The 18908-nt window shown below is 39.8% G+C and overlaps 1 protein-coding gene across 2 annotated transcripts; it reads left to right on the forward strand.

Annotated features, from left to right (window-relative positions):
- Nucleotides 1-1810: 1810 nt before the first annotated feature.
- Nucleotides 1811-17311, forward strand: capzb (capping actin protein of muscle Z-line subunit beta). Of its 2 annotated transcripts, XM_040115756.1 has the most exons (10): nucleotides 1811-2070; nucleotides 7510-7599; nucleotides 10090-10211; nucleotides 11492-11605; nucleotides 11694-11835; nucleotides 12072-12188; nucleotides 12281-12346; nucleotides 12619-12695; nucleotides 13106-13207; nucleotides 16165-16252. In XM_040115756.1, the coding sequence occupies exons 1-9, from the start codon at nucleotides 2068-2070 to the stop codon at nucleotides 13197-13199; spliced, it is 825 nt and encodes a 274-aa protein (XP_039971690.1). In that variant the 5' UTR covers nucleotides 1811-2067; the 3' UTR covers nucleotides 13200-13207; nucleotides 16165-16252. The 2 variants fall into 2 exon arrangements, with proteins under 2 accessions (XP_039971690.1, XP_039971691.1); XM_040115757.1 differs by lacking the exon at nucleotides 13106-13207 and having other exon boundaries at nucleotides 1812-2070; nucleotides 16165-17311.
- Nucleotides 17312-18908: the final 1597 nt, after the last annotated feature.

Genomic DNA, 18908 nt, shown 5'->3' on the forward strand with positions numbered 1-18908 from the left:
TACACCTTTTTTCCAGTTGTCACTGCTGGCCGTGTCCATGCCGCTTATTTGCATAGTACATACAGGAAGCGATGCAGCCACTCATCGAGTGTTGCACAGAAGATACTGAACATGAAACTCAGGGCTCCCACTTAATGTTGCACAGGCAGTAATAGTATCGTGTGATTAACTGGATATGTTTTGGCTGGAAGATCATCTAGATGTGGCATATTATGGCAAAGCAAACTGAGCCAAACCATATCTTCTAGCTGAAAATATGAGTAGTTTAAAAAAAAACAAAAAAAACAACACGATGCATTCCCAGTCACACTGATCGTTTTCAGGATTGTAGCTGGATTTGTCCTTTTATCATGAAATTCCAGCAGACTAGATGCTGGAAGTCAGGGGGCTGATGCCCACACACATGCAAAAATATACAGACGTTGGTCGGGTTTACAGGCAGGTTTCCCAATTACAAACAATCCAGGAATCACTTAAGGGAGGACGCACATTTGTACAATGTCATGAACTCTTATGAATAATAAATATAAGGTAAATAATTATAAAAAAATGAATACATGGAAGTTTATTTGTGTACTTCCCTTGCCCATGCTTTTTTTCTGACACACCTCACGCTAGATAACCCCTGAGAAATGGCAGCTATAGTAACAGTAAAAACATTCACCCAGACAACCGGAGGTGGTGAGAAATGACCTTTCCTTTACAGACTATAAGTGCCCTACCCTGAAGTGTACAGGAAAGATTTCACTCATATGTAGGCCAAACCGTGACAGTAGCCTACAACTGAATAAAATTACCCACAAGAGACTGTGCATAATAAAAATCTGACTTGTAATCTTTTGTTCCCTGAAAAGTATTAAAGTCATGCATTTACCCTGCGAAGTCATGAGTTTGCAGCTCTATCGAACTGCAGAAATGAATGTCACTAAATTGGTAGCTCACCCTGGGGAGCAAACCCAGCAAACCATAACAGGAAACTAAAGAGAGGGTGAAGGAGTTGGATGCTGATTATTACTGTGATCTGCATTTCCAGACATCCTTTTACATTGCGGGGACTAATTCTATTCAGTTCTAATAATAAAAAATAGCATTAATAAACAACCAGTCACCACAGGTGTCACCATATCCACAAACAACACCCTTAATGATCATCAATACACATAGACCACCATAGTGTAAGTAAGGGGCCGTTCATATTCCATTCAACTGTACAATAACCAACAAATCTAAAACCCAAGGGGTGTTGAAAATAGAAGCATATTATTTATGGACAATGCCAGTATTAAATAAAATAAAAATAAATCAATAAAATGATAGAATACTATATTCTTTGCTATGGTATGAGATTTTCGTTTCTTTTTTATTTTGGATATTTGAGGATAACAGATTTCAAAATAGCAAATGTAACTTAAAATAATATCTTAAAAATCATTAATATTTCATTAGAGGATGATAATTGCGCTTACTGCAAAGTAAATGTTGGAGGATATGAAAGTGTAAAACGAGAAATAGACACTTGAAAAGAAACGACATCAAATAAATGTATTATCAAGATTTGCACAGCTGCTGATATGAAAAGACGTGTTTATGGAAGGAGCGGAGGGCGCTTGCTTTGTGTGGGGTTTTTTTGGTCACATTTCTGTCAGTTTGCAGTCGAATTTCGTGTGCCTCCCTCAGTGCCGGTGTGTTTCCACTGCCTTCTCTGACTGCGCATTCACTGCACCACTCCTCTCTTTCCATACTTGGCAATGCATTTCTTGCTCCTTCGCTATTGGCTGCTGCAGAAAAAGCCCGGAGTGACCCGGACGTACAACCGGGGGCCCGTTTTTCTGCCCGCAGCCTCCTTCCTGTAGCCCGGTTGAGGAAGTGAATTTCGCTGACAGGGCTGGGTTCAGTGAGGGAGAGGTGAGCAAAACATCTTCCGCGGGGGGTTGAAAAAAGAAAACAAACAAACAAACAACAGAACAACAAGAGGCAAGAGGAGCGTTTCGATAGACCACAGTGAAGCTAAGGTGCACAGACATCGGTGAAATCGTGCTCCCCTGCCCCGCTGAGACCGCCGCAGACATGGTAAGGGCCGTGGCAGAGCTGGTGGGAGAGACGGGGCCGGGGTAAGAGGGTTGTGGTGCGGCTGCTGGCTTCTGCTAACCAAGCGGTAACGGCTAGGGGTGCTAAGCTAGGCTTAGGCTAGCTGGAGCTGCTGGGTGGTAACCTGAGAGGAGCAGCAGCGGCAGAGCGAAGTGTATAAATCACCGATGCATATCTAACTTGCTCCGTTTGCAAAACTTCTGCGTACCGGATACGAATGAATTAGCTTTTTTGGCTAAGCTACTAGCTAAGTCTTTTAGCCTGTTAGGTGGTAGCTAGCTGTTAGCCAGGCTAGATGCCCCGTAGGCATAAAGTTCGCACAGGATGTTTTGGATTTGACACAAGTTCGTGAATAGTATTAGAGAGGAATCTTAATATAACACACAAACACGCACACAATCCTCCAGTCGTGCACACACATACACACACGCACACACAGGCTAAAATAGTCAAGCGCTGGGTTGCCTGTTGCTAAAATAAGACTGCTTGCTCCTCCTATTCCAAACCATGTCAAGCTGTCAGCCTCCTCTGCTACTAAGTTTTTTTCTGCCTTGCGAGTTTGATCATGACTTTGCCAATACTTTCTCAGAGAGATGTTATGCTCTGACAGTGCCTACAAATCACACCTGCAATAATTGTTTGCTTGTTGCTTGTTTCTGAACATTTTCCTACCCTTTAAACTTGTGTGGCAGTAACAACACTGTAATTTGTCATGCATTTATGCTTGACAAAATACTAATATTTAACGTGAACTTTTTAAGTATAATGGAGCACCATCTTGCGCTTTCACACTGTTTATAAAAGTGTGCTCTGTAGTACTTCCACATTAATTTGTCGTCTGCCTGAGTTGGGAAGTGCAGATGGTTTTTCTCCGCGGTCGCCCACTCTCCTCGGCCTCACCTCATCCATCCTGCTGACTCAGCCTCACCACTGTCCCCCTGACCCCAAGGGTTGTTGGTCTGAGCTAGTGTTTATTCGGAGACAGGCGCACTGGTAAACACAGAGTCAAGGAGCGCAGGTGTCTGATGGAGCAGGCTGATTCATCAACTGAGAGAGATTTCAAGACAGGCAAAAAGGAACTCAGAGCAGAGGAGATGGTATGGGAGACACTGCCTAGAAACAGCTGTTATGTTCAGGGAAACCCTTAAGAAAAATGTTTATGGAAAGAGGGCTCTCTCCTCTGTCACATGTCATTGTCCTTTGACCAGCTAGGAGCTGAATGAGTATACTTTGTTAGGCTTACGAGCTTAAGAGGAGTTACTTCATAGATAAGCGTAGAAGGAGTCTTGTAGACATCTAAAAGAGAGGTGAATTTGAATGGAATAACAAACAAATCATGTAGCAATGCAGAAAACTATTGCTATTGGTGATTTTGATATTGATACAACCAATTCAGAATGATCTTAAGTGCAAGCGTCTCCTCTTTTCTTATTGGTTTGGACGAGCAGTGAAAACTCTTCTTCATATTCAGCTTTTTTGGCTGCCGTACCTCATGAGTGCATCTATGTTTGTTTTTAATTGTAGAAACGACTTAACGTATATCGTGTCCAGTGTTTCTCTTGGCTCATCTCGTAATTTGGTAAAGGTTTGGTAAAAGCAGTTATTTATCACTGACATTAATGTAAATTTAGGCAGTTTAACATTTAGTAATTACTAAAGTCATGTTGAAATATATCTTTTGACTGTATCTCATTAGGGCTCAGGCCAAGGTACGGTGACTTTGGTGGAACAGTCTGATAATGCCCAGATGAAGATGGTTGCAGTAACCTGTAAGGGTTAGCTGAAAATGTGTTTTGTCCATCTCTTACATACCTTCCTACATCTTCCTACCCTAGAGTTTCATGTTGTGGCTGGTCTGTCCTTCTCTGCTCAGTAATATCCCACTGCTCGCTGCATATTTAAGAGGGGAGAAACCCCTCGGGGAAGGCTGTGCTATGCAGGCTATGCAGGCTATGCCTAAAAAAAGTGTAAAGTGTTTCATTTCATTTATCCTAAAACCTCTGCAAAACAAAGAGACAGTCAAAGTAGAAGGGCAGACTTTGTTTTTAAGGGATGTTACATACAGGAAGCTTTAAAATACTGAACCTGCTGATTCACAAAATGTAGTTTATTGGGAACATTGACAACATCATCAAACTTGTGTTGAGTGGCTAAGTACGCAACAAAACAGGCCTCAGTAAACAACGAGGACATATGACCAAAAAAGGAATTCGCTTCAGTTGGTGTCTGCCTGAAGACTCTAGACTGTGACAGCAATGCAGTTTTGACTGTTATTTGAAAAAAACACACACATACTTAAGGGTATTTCTGATCATTCTCCAAAACCTACCATCAGTTCCTACAATAATCCTCCTGCAGTGTTTTATAGTGGATTCGCCCCACCTCAGCAGGTGATTGATTGATCAGATTGTCTATTTGCTTTGCAGTAATTAATCACAGCGTCATTCTGCATTGTCGATTAAAAAATAGAAAACCCTCAGACTTTTTACCAGTTGGGGACAGTAGAGACAAATAGCCCAATCAGACACAATCAGGTGCTGATGTGTGAGGGGAAAAAAAAGTCACTGCACTGGGGGTCAGACACCAGACTGAAGTAAGTTTGAAAATCACCAGTTGGACTCACTTTTTGACCAATTTCTGGTGAGAGAACCTAGATTTCACAGCCATTTGCTCATTTCATTATGCTATAAGTCTTTCAGCTGCTTCTTGCGTTTCAGACACAGTTGACATAGATGGCTGAGTGGGAAGGTGGTGAGGGATCATGACATTGTCACTGCAGTAATGACACCCACTGGTTGGTTAGGGTGTCTGTGTGGAAGGGTACTCGATCAGAGATTTTTGGGTACATGATAAAATATGTTGTTTGCCACATCCAGTAAGTGCAGCTGGTGTTTTGACTTTGGTCTGCCTCCACAACCCAGCCAGCACAGAAGGCGAAGTTTCCACACCAGTTAAATTGGCACATTTAAACAGACTTGAATTGACAGCTGTGTGCAGTTCAAAAACAAAAAGCCACGTGTTACAAGAGCTTGGTAAATATTAGAGTCTTGTAAACACGTTTCTTTTACAAAGCGTGTCATGGCTGATTCAAAATGAAAACAAATTACTTCAATCTCTTTGCCAGTTCTTGAAAACAGTCCAGAAATGAAATCAAAGTTTGGTCTGAAAGATGGCTTTGTTGCACCTGACATTTACCTGTTTGTAGTTTAACTCAGTGCAAGTCATCCTCACTAAAACAATGATCAGATGTACCACATGCTTGAGAGTTGTACACACAGAGCAGATTTCTGCACTTTGTGAAACAATTTGATCCTTCTTTTGACTATTCTCTGCAAAATACTCACATGACAAATCATGAGGGCTGTTCAGTTTACTGATCTGAAAATGTCTGTTGCTGTGTCTGTAGCCTCACAGTGCAAGCTCAGTTTGCCCAAGATGTGAACACTTCCTGCACAGTAACTCCACTCACACCCTCATACAGAATGTAGCAGGCCTTTATCATTGTGTATTTTTTGTAATGCGTAGGAACTTAGTGTGGTCTTTTTTTTTTTTTTTAATTTATTTTTAATTTTTTTTAATTTTTACAGAGAGCATGCCAAAGCACTGAGTACAATACTTGCGTATATTGTCCTACATAATACAGCTGCAGAGTGCACATTTAAAGTGAGCCTGCTTTAAAACTAGTAGAGCCAGTTCAGGTTTGAAAGTTAAGGTTTCTATGTAACTTCTTCATTAGCATAGTAGGGCTCTTCTTTAAAGGATAAACTCACAGTTTTTCAGGTGTGTTTTAAAACAATGGGCAGATGCCCATATGAGCAATGAAACAGGTTTTGCCTGGTTTAATCATTCCTCCTGTTCATACTTGCCATTAAAAGATCCCTTCCTCATACCCTTTCAGTGCAAGTGATGGGGTACTAAATCCACAGTGCTCATTCTGTGCAAAAATATATTTCAGAAGTTATCTGAATACAATATGAAGCTTCAGCAGGTATCTTTCAATGTTTTTTAGTGAAAAAGTTTGTGTTTTCCTGGACAGTTTTTACTTGTTGAGCTGCAGTAGAGAGATTGTGACACAAAGAGGACATTTGGAAGATCCCCACTTAATCTGACCAGAGACCCCTGCTCTATTTTGTGTCAGCGGAATGTCAGTGTAGAACTGTCGGGACAGGAAGATTTGGGACGGATTTGAACAAAACAAAAGTTTATAGATGTGGCACAGCTGAAAATTCGGACTAAAGCAGAGGTAAAATCAACTGAGAGTGGCTCTGCTTGGTGTCAGTAAGAGTATCTTTACTGAAAGTGCTCGCAAATACATATGTTTGTTTAGCTCTGCATTTCGCTTGCTTGCAAAACTATGTCAGGCTCCAGTATTTCAATGGAGAATATAAGGTCATTTTGTCAGCTGGCTAAATGGTTTACCAATAAAAATAAAAAAAACACAACCTAGGATTGGAATTTGATTAGGCTTAAGATACCAATACACCAGTACTGGTCAAATAAATTAGGCTCTGATGACTGTCTTTTGATTGATGATGTTTGGTTGATGTATGAAATATGACATATGACATGCTGTTCTTGAACAGTTTGAATCAAACAATGTTTGAGAACAGCTGTTTTCAGGCAGTTAGAGTCCGCTTAAATCCACTTTTGTAGTTATGATGAAAAGGTTAATATTGTTATTTTAAGCTGTGCGTGTTGGCTTTCTACAGCTATAATGAGAAACATGGCACATACTGAAATAACAGTTTTGTAACTTTGCTTTCAGTTAAAAGGTATTTTTATGGCAGTACAAAAGTTGAGTATTATCGATAATACAATAATCAATATTTGACCACAGCAGTTGTAAAATACACTTTTTCACACTACAGAAGGTTTTATGAGTCTCGGTAAACATGAAGGGTCCTAATTCCTGTATATTCACTGTGTACTTCCCTCTGAATACTTTATTATCTCATCAGCATTTAGTAACAACAAAATAATACCAGTTTCTTTAACATTTTTTTTAAAGTTGTGTAGTTATCTCTTCGTCATTATCATCTTTCTTCCTAAATGCAAGTCTTATATCAACTATGTTGCTTCATGAATTGCTTACGTTTTACTTACTACAAAACGTCTGCCAGAGCGTTGTGTTATAGTTGTCTAAAAGATGGTAAGACGGTGTCGTCACTGAGTTTGTTTTTATTTTACAACAATTTGTAAAACTAAAACCGTGTGGGATATCTTTGGAGCTAAAGAACCCTTCTCTTTACACTGTTGAATTGTGTCTTTTTTGTTTTTTTGTTTTTGTTTGTTTTTGTGTTTGAGACAAAAACCACATTCACCAACAGTATAACAAATGTGTAATAGCACATTTGATTATAACTATAATCTGATAGTACAGTGTAATAAGTGTTGTCTCTGCCGGATGTGTGTTTGTTTCAGAATGACCAGCAGCTGGACTGTGCTCTAGACCTGATGAGGCGTCTGCCTCCTCAGCAGATTGAGAAGAACCTCAGTGACCTCATTGACCTGGTGAGTCTTTGCTTTTCCTTTCAGATTTCCTTACAGGCAAAACACACAGCCATGTCAAGGTGTAGGTGATGTTATCATTTAAATGCAATGTGAAGAAAACCCTATTTTATTACAAAATTGGCAGACCCTCTGTTGTAAGGATAACCTAACCTATCATGGTGGAGTCAGCGTTTGACTAGATAACTAAACTTGCGAACATAAGAAAAGTACAGAGCTCCGAGTATAACTAAGGTAGACCAAAAAAAACACAATAAAAGATTAAATAACAATAACAGATGAGCTGCAATGATTAATCACCAGAAAATTTGCCAGAATCTATTTTGGAAATTGATTAATAATTTAAGTCATTTTTTGAGCAAAAATGACCACCATTTGCTGGCTTCAGCTTCTACATTGCAGCATTTGCTGCTTTTGTCTGACTTTCTATCTTTGTAAACAGAATATTTTTAGGTTTTAAACTGGTTATCAAACAAAAAAAGCAATTTGGTGATGTCACACTGCATTCTGGACAAGTGGGTTAGACATTTTTCAATATTTTCTGAAAATTTGTATACACAACAATTAATCGATTAATCAAAAAACTAATTGACAGGTTAATCGACAATGAAAATAATCAATAGTTCCAGCCCTTAATAATAGTGTAAGGATTGAGAGGTAGTGGTGGGACCATTCATGTAGAATTTGACTTTTTGTATGGTAGCATGATAAAACATAAACATAATAAAATTACATTTACACAAGAAGGGAAAGTCAGTCTGGCTAAGAGGAATGTTTTTTTCATATAATCAATAAAAGGTTTCTCTATCATAAAGAAGGTTTAACTCTTGTTTCACAACCAAGGTGTAATTTTTTGTGGTTGCATTTAATTATTCTCATTTCCATTTTAGTGATATACATTAGGCAATAGAACACGTTAAATATAAGTCACTTATGTTCGATTAAAAAAATTGGGGTTAATTTTTGCTGAATGCAAGAAGAATATTGAGTCAAACAAAGGAACACTATATACAACTTCAATTGCCATTGTGCTAATATTTTGTGAATGCATTTCTTCTGTTAAATCAGAAGAAATTTCTTCTGTGAAATCACTCAGTAGATTCTTTATAATACGGAAAGAGTTGTGCCCTGGTTTCTGTCTGGGGACTGATCTTCAACAGATATGTAGTGTGTTTGGTAGCATCAGAAGTGTGTGTGTGTTTGTGTTTGGGAGGGGGGGCTGTGGTTCTGTTTGTGGTGTTCTCAGTTTGTTGTTCAATAATATGCAAGTGTTTCTGTTGCTGCACATCACTGTGCCATCTGTAAGTGAAGCTGTTAGGATTTAATATTCCAGCTCATTTTGCGAAGAGTGGAAGTTAAGGTGTTTTTTTTTTTTTCTTCTAAATTCTCAATGCTACAGTTAGACAACTGACATTTCTGCCTGCAAATTAATAATTTGGTTCCTTCCTACAATGTTATGCTCAAAAAAGCTTCCTATTTTGACATAGTGGGACCTGTTCTGTGCATTTTAACAGAGTCTGACAAATTAAGCGAAATCAGACACAAATCAAATCACACTTTTACCAGTGTTTGCATGGCACCTTGTTTCGTGGGCATATCCGTTCCTTTAAGGGCCAGACCCCCACCTGCTCACCTTCCTCTTCCCACACCTTTAACCTCAGCTCTCTCCTCACCCATTTCACTATGTCCGGTTGTTAGTGATTATTATCACAGCTGTCAATCACCTCTGCTGCAAGGCACTCCTAGGCTCCACCATCTCTACTCAGACTCTTCCCGGCAATTAAGAATCACCTGAAATCACCTCTTTTTTTCCTGTTTGTCCCATATCTCTCCCCCTCTCTGATCTCTGTTTTCTCCTCTACCACACTCTTCCCACTGGGTTTTGTCCCCCCCCTTCTTCCCTTGTCTCTCCCCAGTCTGGCCTGCCAGGTGTGTGTGTGTGTGTGTGTGTGTGTGTGTGTGTGTGTGTGTGTGTGTGTGTGTGTGTGTGTGTGTGTGTGTGTGTGTGTGTGTGTGTTCGGGGGTGTAGGGGGCTTTTTTTTAGGAAAACAGGGCCTCCTTTGTGTCTATGCTCTGATGCAGGAGGGCATAGGGAGGGGGGTTCATATCAGTCTGTGAAAAGTAATTTGTACCCCCTTATCCTCTAAATATTGTGTTTCCCATTGATATTTTATTCCTGCTCCACTCAGTAACCTCTGCTTATTGAGTGAAGCTGGAATGTGAGAGAAAGACAAGAACTTTAAATCATTCTTGACCTAAAAGGAGAATATCAAATGCCAGGATTGTTGTTTTGCTGTCCTCCACAGTCCTGGGAGGTTAATGTTTTTTAAACTGGCATCTGCTACAGGAAGTCTTAATTGACAAAAACTGCTTGTTATCAGGTGTCTGATGAGCCCAGATGTGCTACAGCACATCTGGGCAATCCTGTGTTGAGGCTTCTGTGCTGTAGAAAATGTTAATGTATTTAATATTGTCCGTCTGTGTTGTGTCCAGGTGCCCAGTCTGTGTGAGGACCTCCTCTCCTCTGTGGACCAGCCCCTGAAGATTGCCCGGGACAAGGTGGTGGGGAAAGACTATCTGCTCTGTGATTACAACCGAGACGGCGACTCCTACAGGTTGAGTCTATAACTGCACTTGAGTCACGGATGAGGAACATTAACTAGTTAATCAGTCTTGGGAAAATAAGCCACAGACTGTGAATTAAATTAATTTTTTGGCAGACTTTTAATGGCTGGTGAATTAAATTGGATTTCTTGGCTAAAAGCAAAAATATGCACTTTTACTGAAATCTAAAATTGCCCATTTTTAATTTCTGTCATTTATTAAAATCAACATGTTTATAGCACAGTAGAGCGTGTGTGTTATTCAGTGCACAGGAATTGGGTGAATTAGTATTTTGAAGCCTACAGACACACTCAGACACATAGTTTGATTTTTAAATCTTGAGAAACTGGTGGGATGGTTTGTGTGAAGCCAGTGTAAGCCTGTTTGATCCCGGGGTCATGACAGCATAGTGGTCATTAGGGACAGTGTGGAAACGGAACGGGTCCGAAAAAATGAGGAATTCAAATTTTACAGCAAGATTACCAGCCAGTACAGTGGTTCATATTTAAGCAAGATTATTTAACTTTTATAAGAAATACCACAATTGTATTCTCTCAAATGAAAAGTTGAATTCATAAGTAATAAAACCCACTGTTGCTCAATTCAATATAGAGCTAAAACGAAAAGCTGATTAGACAATTAGTCGGCAACTATTTTGATAATTGATTCGGCATCCAGTCTCTGGCTCCAGCTTCTCCAGTGTGAGGATTTTCTGCTTTTCTCTGTGTTATATAATTGTAAATTGAACATCTTTGGGGTATGGACTGTTGGTTGGACCAAAGAAGCAATATGAAGATTTCCCAATGGCCTCTGGGAACTTGTGACTGTCATTTTTCACTACTCTCTGGTGTTTTATAGACCAAAAAAAATGATCGATTTAATTGTTAAAATGATCAACAGATTAATCAATAATGAAAATAATTTTCAGTTGCAGCCCTAATTCAACACACTCATAGAGTTTGCTGCTTCAGTCTTACTCTGTCTGGTATGACCAGTAGCTTATTGTGGCTAATGTTAGCACACTTTGCATAAATATTGTTGGGTAACTTTTGTAACTTTCACAAGAATTAAAAGAAATTTAGGGAAATCCAATGTGCCTTAATCCTGCAACTGCCACTTGTGACCACATCGGCCATTGTTCAGTGAAAGTTACATAGTCTTGCATCAATGATATAGTTGCTAAAAAGAGACATTTCGAGATATTTAATGCCCATGTAAACTGCCACAGCAGCTAAACACTTAGTTAGATAATTATTAACACTGAATTCTGTCATACTCTCTAATATATCAGATCCCCGTGGAGTAATAAGTATGAACCTCCTATTGAAGATGGTGCAATGCCTTCAGCTCGCCTGAGGAAACTCGAGGTTGAAGCCAATAACGCCTTTGACCAGTACAGAGACCTGTGAGTACCAGCGCATCACTCCTATGTGGAGTTTTTAATAACCGCTCAGTGTGATCGTCTTGTGACCTCTGAATGACTGTGCTTTTAGGTACTTTGAGGGTGGTGTGTCCTCTGTGTACCTCTGGGACTTGGATCATGGCTTTGCTGGAGTTATTCTCATCAAGAAGGCCGGGGATGGATCCAAGAAGATCAAAGGGTGCTGGGACTCTATCCATGTGGTAGAGGTGCAGGTGAGAAACAGCTGATATGAAACTAGTTGACATTTAAACTTGCTCCTGCCCAGTCTTTTTCATTGAAAGTTTATTTGTTTTTACAGCAGAGAACAGTTAAGTATGTCTTCCATTCAGTTTCAAAAGTTAAAAAATATGTTTAAAAATATACACTATACATTGCAAAACTTTGTAGTTTACTTTAAAGTACATTGTTTGGAGTATTCTCTGATTCCTTGGTCTGCCTGTGTGATCAGGAGAAGTCCAGTGGTCGTACTGCTCACTACAAACTCACCTCCACCGTCATGCTGTGGCTCCAGACAACCAAGACCGGCTCCGGCACAATGAACCTGGGTGGCAGCCTTACAAGACAGGTACGGTGTTGAACTGACCAGAAAAACCATTGCTAATGCCTCCAGCTGTGCTCTGGTCATCCATTAACTCAAACCGTTTCATTGTTTCACAGATGGAAAAAGATGAGACGGTTGGAGAATCCTCACCCCACATCGCCAACATCGGCCGCCTTGTCGAAGTCAGTATAACTGACTCATCTACAGTAAAATTACTGCAGTGCATTGTTTCTCAAGAGCAGGTTTCCTACACGGGATTCTGCTGATATGTCATAGGGCCTAATACACATATACTGTTGTAACCTCCATGACAATCTTGGTGATAAGCCACTCTCACTATGCCTCATGTTCAAGACACTTCAGAGCCTCCAAATCAAGGCCAAACAGTTAACAGATAGAAAAGTAAAGGCAGGAATGATGGTAAAAGTTAACAGTTTTTACATTCTTGTTCCAGGATATGGAGAACAAGATTCGCTCCACACTGAATGAAATCTACTTTGGGAAGACCAAGGACATTGTCAACGGCCTAAGGTAACGCTACATGAGTTTTCTGGATTACCTTGACCATCTTCTTCTTCTTTTACAGCACTTCCAGTCAGCAGGGTCAGCAGAATCTGTTTTTTTCTAATTGGACTGGTCTTACTTAAAGCCAGAGTCAGTTTACCCCTGAGTCTTCATCTGTTAAACCGAGATATTTTCCTACCTCTTTTTTAATTCCTGTCATTTCTCGTCTGATATTTAATTTAAACCAACCTTTGCTGCTCCTCTTTTCATTTGCAATTTTTCTGTATTCACTTCACCTCCTTCTACTTCCCCAACCCCTCTCCAACAGGACTTGTTTTTTGTTATTGCCTTTCATCTCACATTCTTATGACTGTCTGTCCCCTCGGTCAATCCCTCTGTCACCAATCCTCCCCCGCTGCCTCTCCTCTGTGCTCCAGATCTATTGAGTCTTTGCCTGATAACCAAAAGTACCGGCAGCTCCAGAAGGAGCTGTCGCAGGTCCTCACCCAGCGTCAGATCTTCATTGACTAGGGTCAGAGGTACAATCTGGCATGGAGAATTTTGTGTGTGTGTGTGTGTGTGTGTGTGTGTTTTTGGTAAGTAGAAAATGATTGGTCTCCTCCTTGGTACTCGCTCTCAGATGTGTCATTGAGAGTGAGCAGCTAAAAGTCAAAGTTCAAATAATGAGCAGAAATTTGTTCTAATTTAGCCTGTTTGATAGCTGCATAAAAACTAGTTCATGCTTTGATAGTCATTTTATTAGGATGGTACACACAGGCGACATACTTTTCCATTATATTATTTCAGTATATTACAGCAAGAATTTGTTACATTTACACCTGACTCTATTTAATCCACTGATGTAGAGACAATTTCCTTAAAATAAAATGTTTAATTGAATAAAAAATAATATGGTAGAGCTGAAATGATTAGTCAGTTAATCAAGCAACAGAAAATTGTTAACTCTATTGATAATCAGTCATTTAAGTAATTTATCAAGCAAAAATGCTAAACATTTGCTCTTGCCTGCTTCTTAAAAAGTGCCACTTTTCTCAGTTTTATATTTGTGTGAACTGAATATATTTAGGTTTTGGTCTGTTGGTTGACAAAACAACCAATTTGAAGACATTACCTCAGGCTCTGGAATTGTGATGGGCTTTTCTCACAATTTTCCTACATTTTATAGACTAATGAATCAGTTAATTTTAAAAATAATTGACGAGTTTAGTTGGCAATGAAGATAAATGACGGTGTAGTTGAGTTGAAGATGTTAGAATGCTGGTATAGTACAAACAAAACGGAATACAATGAAAGATTCACATTATAGAAGTGGAACAAAAACTGAAACAGTAGGAATATAGATAAGATAGATGCTAAACTGCGCAGGAACCAATATGCAGTTTATGGTGTATTAGAATTAAGAGCATTTATTGCACATGCGATAAATAAAAACTTGACCCTGCTGATGGATTTAATTTTCTGTGAGATTTGCCAGCTACAAAGCTCAGATCATTTTACTCACTACTTTCACAATATCAATTGATGCCTGATTCCCATATTTTAATTAAAACACCAGCAAATCAGTAAGAAGGACAGTATTGATAGACAGATCTGTAAAAAAGCATCACCAGCTTACTGTCAACAAAGAAAACATTTAACCTCTGCAGAAAATGTAGTCTTTGGTGCCCTTTCTTACTTATTGCCTCAGTGGTACCACCAAAGCTCAGTTTCTTGTCCAAATAAGTATCAGTGTACTTACAGCTCTCCACAGTTTCTACTTCTTCGCATAGTCGTGTTTACCGTCTGTTAGAGGTGTTCAAAGTCTGACAAAGCCTGCAACTTGAGCCCTGTTTTTTCACCCTGTATTTACTTGTATTTTGGCAAATTGGCTATTAGAAGTTCCTGTTTGCATCTTACCCATGCATGGTCAGACACTGAATTATATTGTGAAGAAAACTTAAAAACGTGACGATTCTTAAGTAAGTTTTGGAGTTAGGAGTGTATTTTGTTTTTATGTTAATTCTTAGCGGGTTTATGGACATTTATTTCGCGATGTACAGCAAAGATAATGATATCCTCGGAAAGCATTTGTCGCGCTGAATCTAAAATTATATTAGAAATAATGTGTATCACGTCTGTTTGTTCAGATTTAACTCCAAGAACGGTAGGAATTTTGACACAGGTTGCAGCGCTTGGCCCCATGAGCTGTGTGTCACCACCTCTGCTGCAGTTCCAACTGCTGACCATGTTGCTGAACTGGCCAAATCGGCAGCCAAACCCAAAAAATCTGTTTTTAGAACATTGACACGCCCTTTTGTCTTTCGCAGTACCTTCACCTTACACTTCGAAAACCTTTGTTAGTGAAGCCGACATTAACTTGTTGTGCCTTGGGATAAGGTTTATGTCATTACCATTAAGATTATTGTTCAAATTTTAAACATCATTAGATTAAACAGAGACACAGATGTTACATAAAATGCATCTGGCGTATTTAGGACAGTTATTTGCTAAGATGTAGACAGAGCTGTTATCTACAGCAGGCCAAGGCTGAAGGTAAAGCAGAAAATGATAAAAATCAAACAAACTGATTAAGTGGTTTTTAAGTGCTTTTCAGAGTTCAGGCATCTAACTGTGTGTGTGTGTGAGAGAGAGAGAGTGTATACAGGACTGTATGCTGTATAAACATTTGCATGGTCCTCAGCTGCTCAATCTACAACACTCTCTGTAGGCATGTTATAAAGGTTGCGTTCAGCCTTCTAATCTAAACGATGATCTGTGTGAGGAAACAGAACACTAACCATGTCAGAGTATTCAAAGCAGTCACCTCATGTTTTGCAGTTTGTTGCCCTAATAAGGTTTTCTTAAGCGCTGTGTTTATTCTGTGCGTAGCAATTTGTCCGAGCAGAAGGGAAACACTTCTGTAGAAACCCCTGAAACAAAAAAATAACTGAAAAGAATCTTATTAGAATAAATATTCCCCCCCGTCTGTTTAACAGGGTGATATTGTTCAGAAACTCTGAGTCTCAACTAAACAGAGTGAAGATTTCTGTCGTTTTAATTTGATATTTGCACATACAATTCTATAAATTTGTTCTCGGTTCATTTTGAATCATAAAATAGCTCAACAAAGTGCAAAATGCAAAGGAAGGTGAATACTGCCGCAAGACACTGTAAGCGGGTAAAGCACAAGATTCAACTGCATGATAACAAATAACTGTAACTGTTGGTTTCCTTTGCCTGACATTAATGTTCCAAGTGTGCAGTGTGTATACACTTAATGTGTGATAATACACACTTTTCACAAAGAAGCGGAATTGGACTGTGCTGTCTTTATAATTAACACTTTTAAAAAGACTCAGCTCTTCAGTTTTTCTCCTGAATTGACAGACCGTGCGTTTGTCTCGCTGGAGAAACTTTTCCAGTGTCTCTTGCTGCTTTCACATTCGATTTTGCACATGCTGACTGTCTCTCCTCTCTTTGTGTCTCCCCTGAACAGGAGTGTTCAGACTTTGGCTGACAAGTCAAAGCAGGAGGCTCTGAAGGTCGACCTGATGGAGGCACTCAAACGCAAACATAACAGCTAGAGATGCTACTGGTTTTTTTTGTTTTTGTTTTTTTTTTTGTTTTTTTTTCTTCTTTCTTTCTTCTGACTTTCACTCTCTCTGCCTCATCTCTGCCATCTTTTCTCTGTTTCTTTACGTCTCTCCCTCCATGACTGTTTCAGTGCTGCACTCTTGTTTATTTGTGGAAAAACAAAAAAGGAGAAAATGCTTAGCTTTTTTTTTTTTTTCCTTTCGGGTTTTGCCATGAAGCCATTCACTCCCTCTTTCTCTCTTCATCCCTCTCTTCTCAGTCTCTCCCATGTTATGAATATAATGATAGTATTTCCACGGTTAATGATAATCTTACAGTGTGAGGGTCATTGTAATAATAATCCCTGATGTTCTCACAGCTGATGTGTCCTTAGTCAGTTTGAAATGAGCGACTTTGGCCCTGCTCTTCCTCCGTGGTGAGGAAACTGACTTGGACTGTGCTGTAGGTGGTGTAGGCTTGGTGGGGCTGTCATTATTGTGCACATCAAATTTATTTCCTGCACCTGTTTTTGTCCTATGGCACCCCCCCCCCACACACACACACACACACAAACAAACAATTTATTTGTATAAAACTATAACTGTCTATGTATAACTGTCATTCTTCTGGCCATTGTAAACGGTGCGAACACAAGGGCGGCCTTCGGTGGGTGTTAAAAGGCTTTTATTCTTTATTCCACTCTGTCCGCATGCATGTGAGCCTGTGTGGTAGCATGGGGCCGCAGTCATTGGAAGTGTAGAATTATCAAACATGGGGGATAGACTGTTATAATCACCTGTTACACCCTCGTCGTCAAACTAGTCCCCTACACTGTGTGTAACATGACAGTTTGCCTCCCCTCTGTTCGGCTTATTCAACTCTTCTCTCTCCTCACCTACTATGTCTTTGTTGGGGGTCACAGTTTGTCTTTGTGTCTCGATGGAAACCTTTGACTGTTTCCATTTTGGAGGGGAATCTTTTGTTGTATTTTTGTTCTGTTTTTATTTTGTAAAGCTTATGATTCATAATGTATTAGAGCCTCCAGCAACAATAAAAACGGTAAAAAGCTACTCTTGTTATTTTTCATTCTTCATTTATTACTGATGTGCCTCTCTGTAAAGGTAGCGGACAAACAACAAACATTTCTATACAGGGATTTCAAGTATTACTTTTATAAACAGTTAATAGATAATTGAAAAAGTTATAGGTATAAGTATATCTGGTTACAACTACATTATAGTGTGTTGTAAACATTTTATTAAATGTTTGTTTAACGTACTAACTATGCTAAATAAATGCTATAGGAGAGTTATAGTGTTACCCAAAGAGCAGCATTTGTTAACCTGTTTATTTTATGTCTGTCAGAGCCTGACAATACTGGATTTTTGAGACTGATAGAGTTGAAAAAAGACCGGAATCAGTCACATCGCCATAATTTATTTAACGTATTCATTTTTTTTGGCCGTCACTTCCCCCCCTTAACGGTCAAGCAGGTAATTTTTTCTACATCTCTGAAAGAGGCCCTGTTTCCAAGGTCATGACTGCACCTCAGATTTTTAAGACGGTCAAGACAACACTGAAAGTGCTCAGACAAATGAAAAATTCAACATCCACGACCCCTGGACAACTATGGCAAACCCCCATCCTCCGATAAAGAATCCTGTCACCTGATGAAAAGGCCCAGAACAGCTACCACATGGACCATCGTGGCGAGACTTCTTCCTCGAACAGTGTCAGTTATTTTTTAATATTAAGTCGAGCGTGTGAAGACGGTCGAGTAGGTTTATTTCTGACAGGGCTTCTGACTGTGTGTGTGTGTGTGTGTGTGTGTGTGTGTGTGTGTGGAGGCTGTGTGCTGCCGCGACGCCCGTGTTTCTCTCGAACGGCCGAGACAAATTTCCTCGCCGGGGGGGAGACAATAGAGGCTGATCCTATTTCTGTCATCACGGAAACACCGAGGCGAGGCACCGAGCTGCATGAATAAAAGACTGGGCCGCCGGAAACCGACTCCTCCAGCTGTGCGGCTGCGCTTTGTCCACTAGGCGTCAGTGACACTCAGCACATCGGCTGAGCTCCAGGTTTCGCAGCAGTTTGTATCAAAGATTTCTCTGGTGTGTTACGGGCTTTTATTCCGTTTTTTATCGCACTCTAACAGAGTTAACCTCATGTTAATTACAGCCGGAACCTCTCCAATCTCTGTCCCTTGTACATTTCTAATTAGATTATGCTTTTTTTTTTTTTTTGGCTCCAGTTTTGAAACATGATCTGGATGAAATGGACAGAACCATGAACTAATAAAACCTACAGTAAAACAGAGCACATCACCTGTGGGTGATCTCAAAAACAACCGATGAACACACATTAAATTAAGCGGGTTTCATTTTAGACTGAAATGCAATCGCCCCGCTTTTCCAGATTGCTGAACAATGGACAAAGCAACTTGTGTTGGATTAAAACACGACCGCTGAAAACCCAACCTTTGAGGAATGTCTGCCGGTTAATGAGTAAACGCTTTCTGGAGGTGAGGGGCGCAGGAGGTGAACACAGATTTGGCATAGACGAAATTAATGGTTCGTTTCAGGTGGTTAAGTGCCACCACTACATAATCTCCAAGATCTCTCTCTTTGCTCTACTCTTCGACCAAAAAAAAGGAGAATAAAACAAAAC

Source organism: Xiphias gladius, chromosome 21 (assembly GCF_016859285.1).
Source record: "Xiphias gladius isolate SHS-SW01 ecotype Sanya breed wild chromosome 21, ASM1685928v1, whole genome shotgun sequence".
NCBI lineage: Eukaryota > Metazoa > Chordata > Actinopteri > Istiophoriformes > Xiphiidae > Xiphias > Xiphias gladius.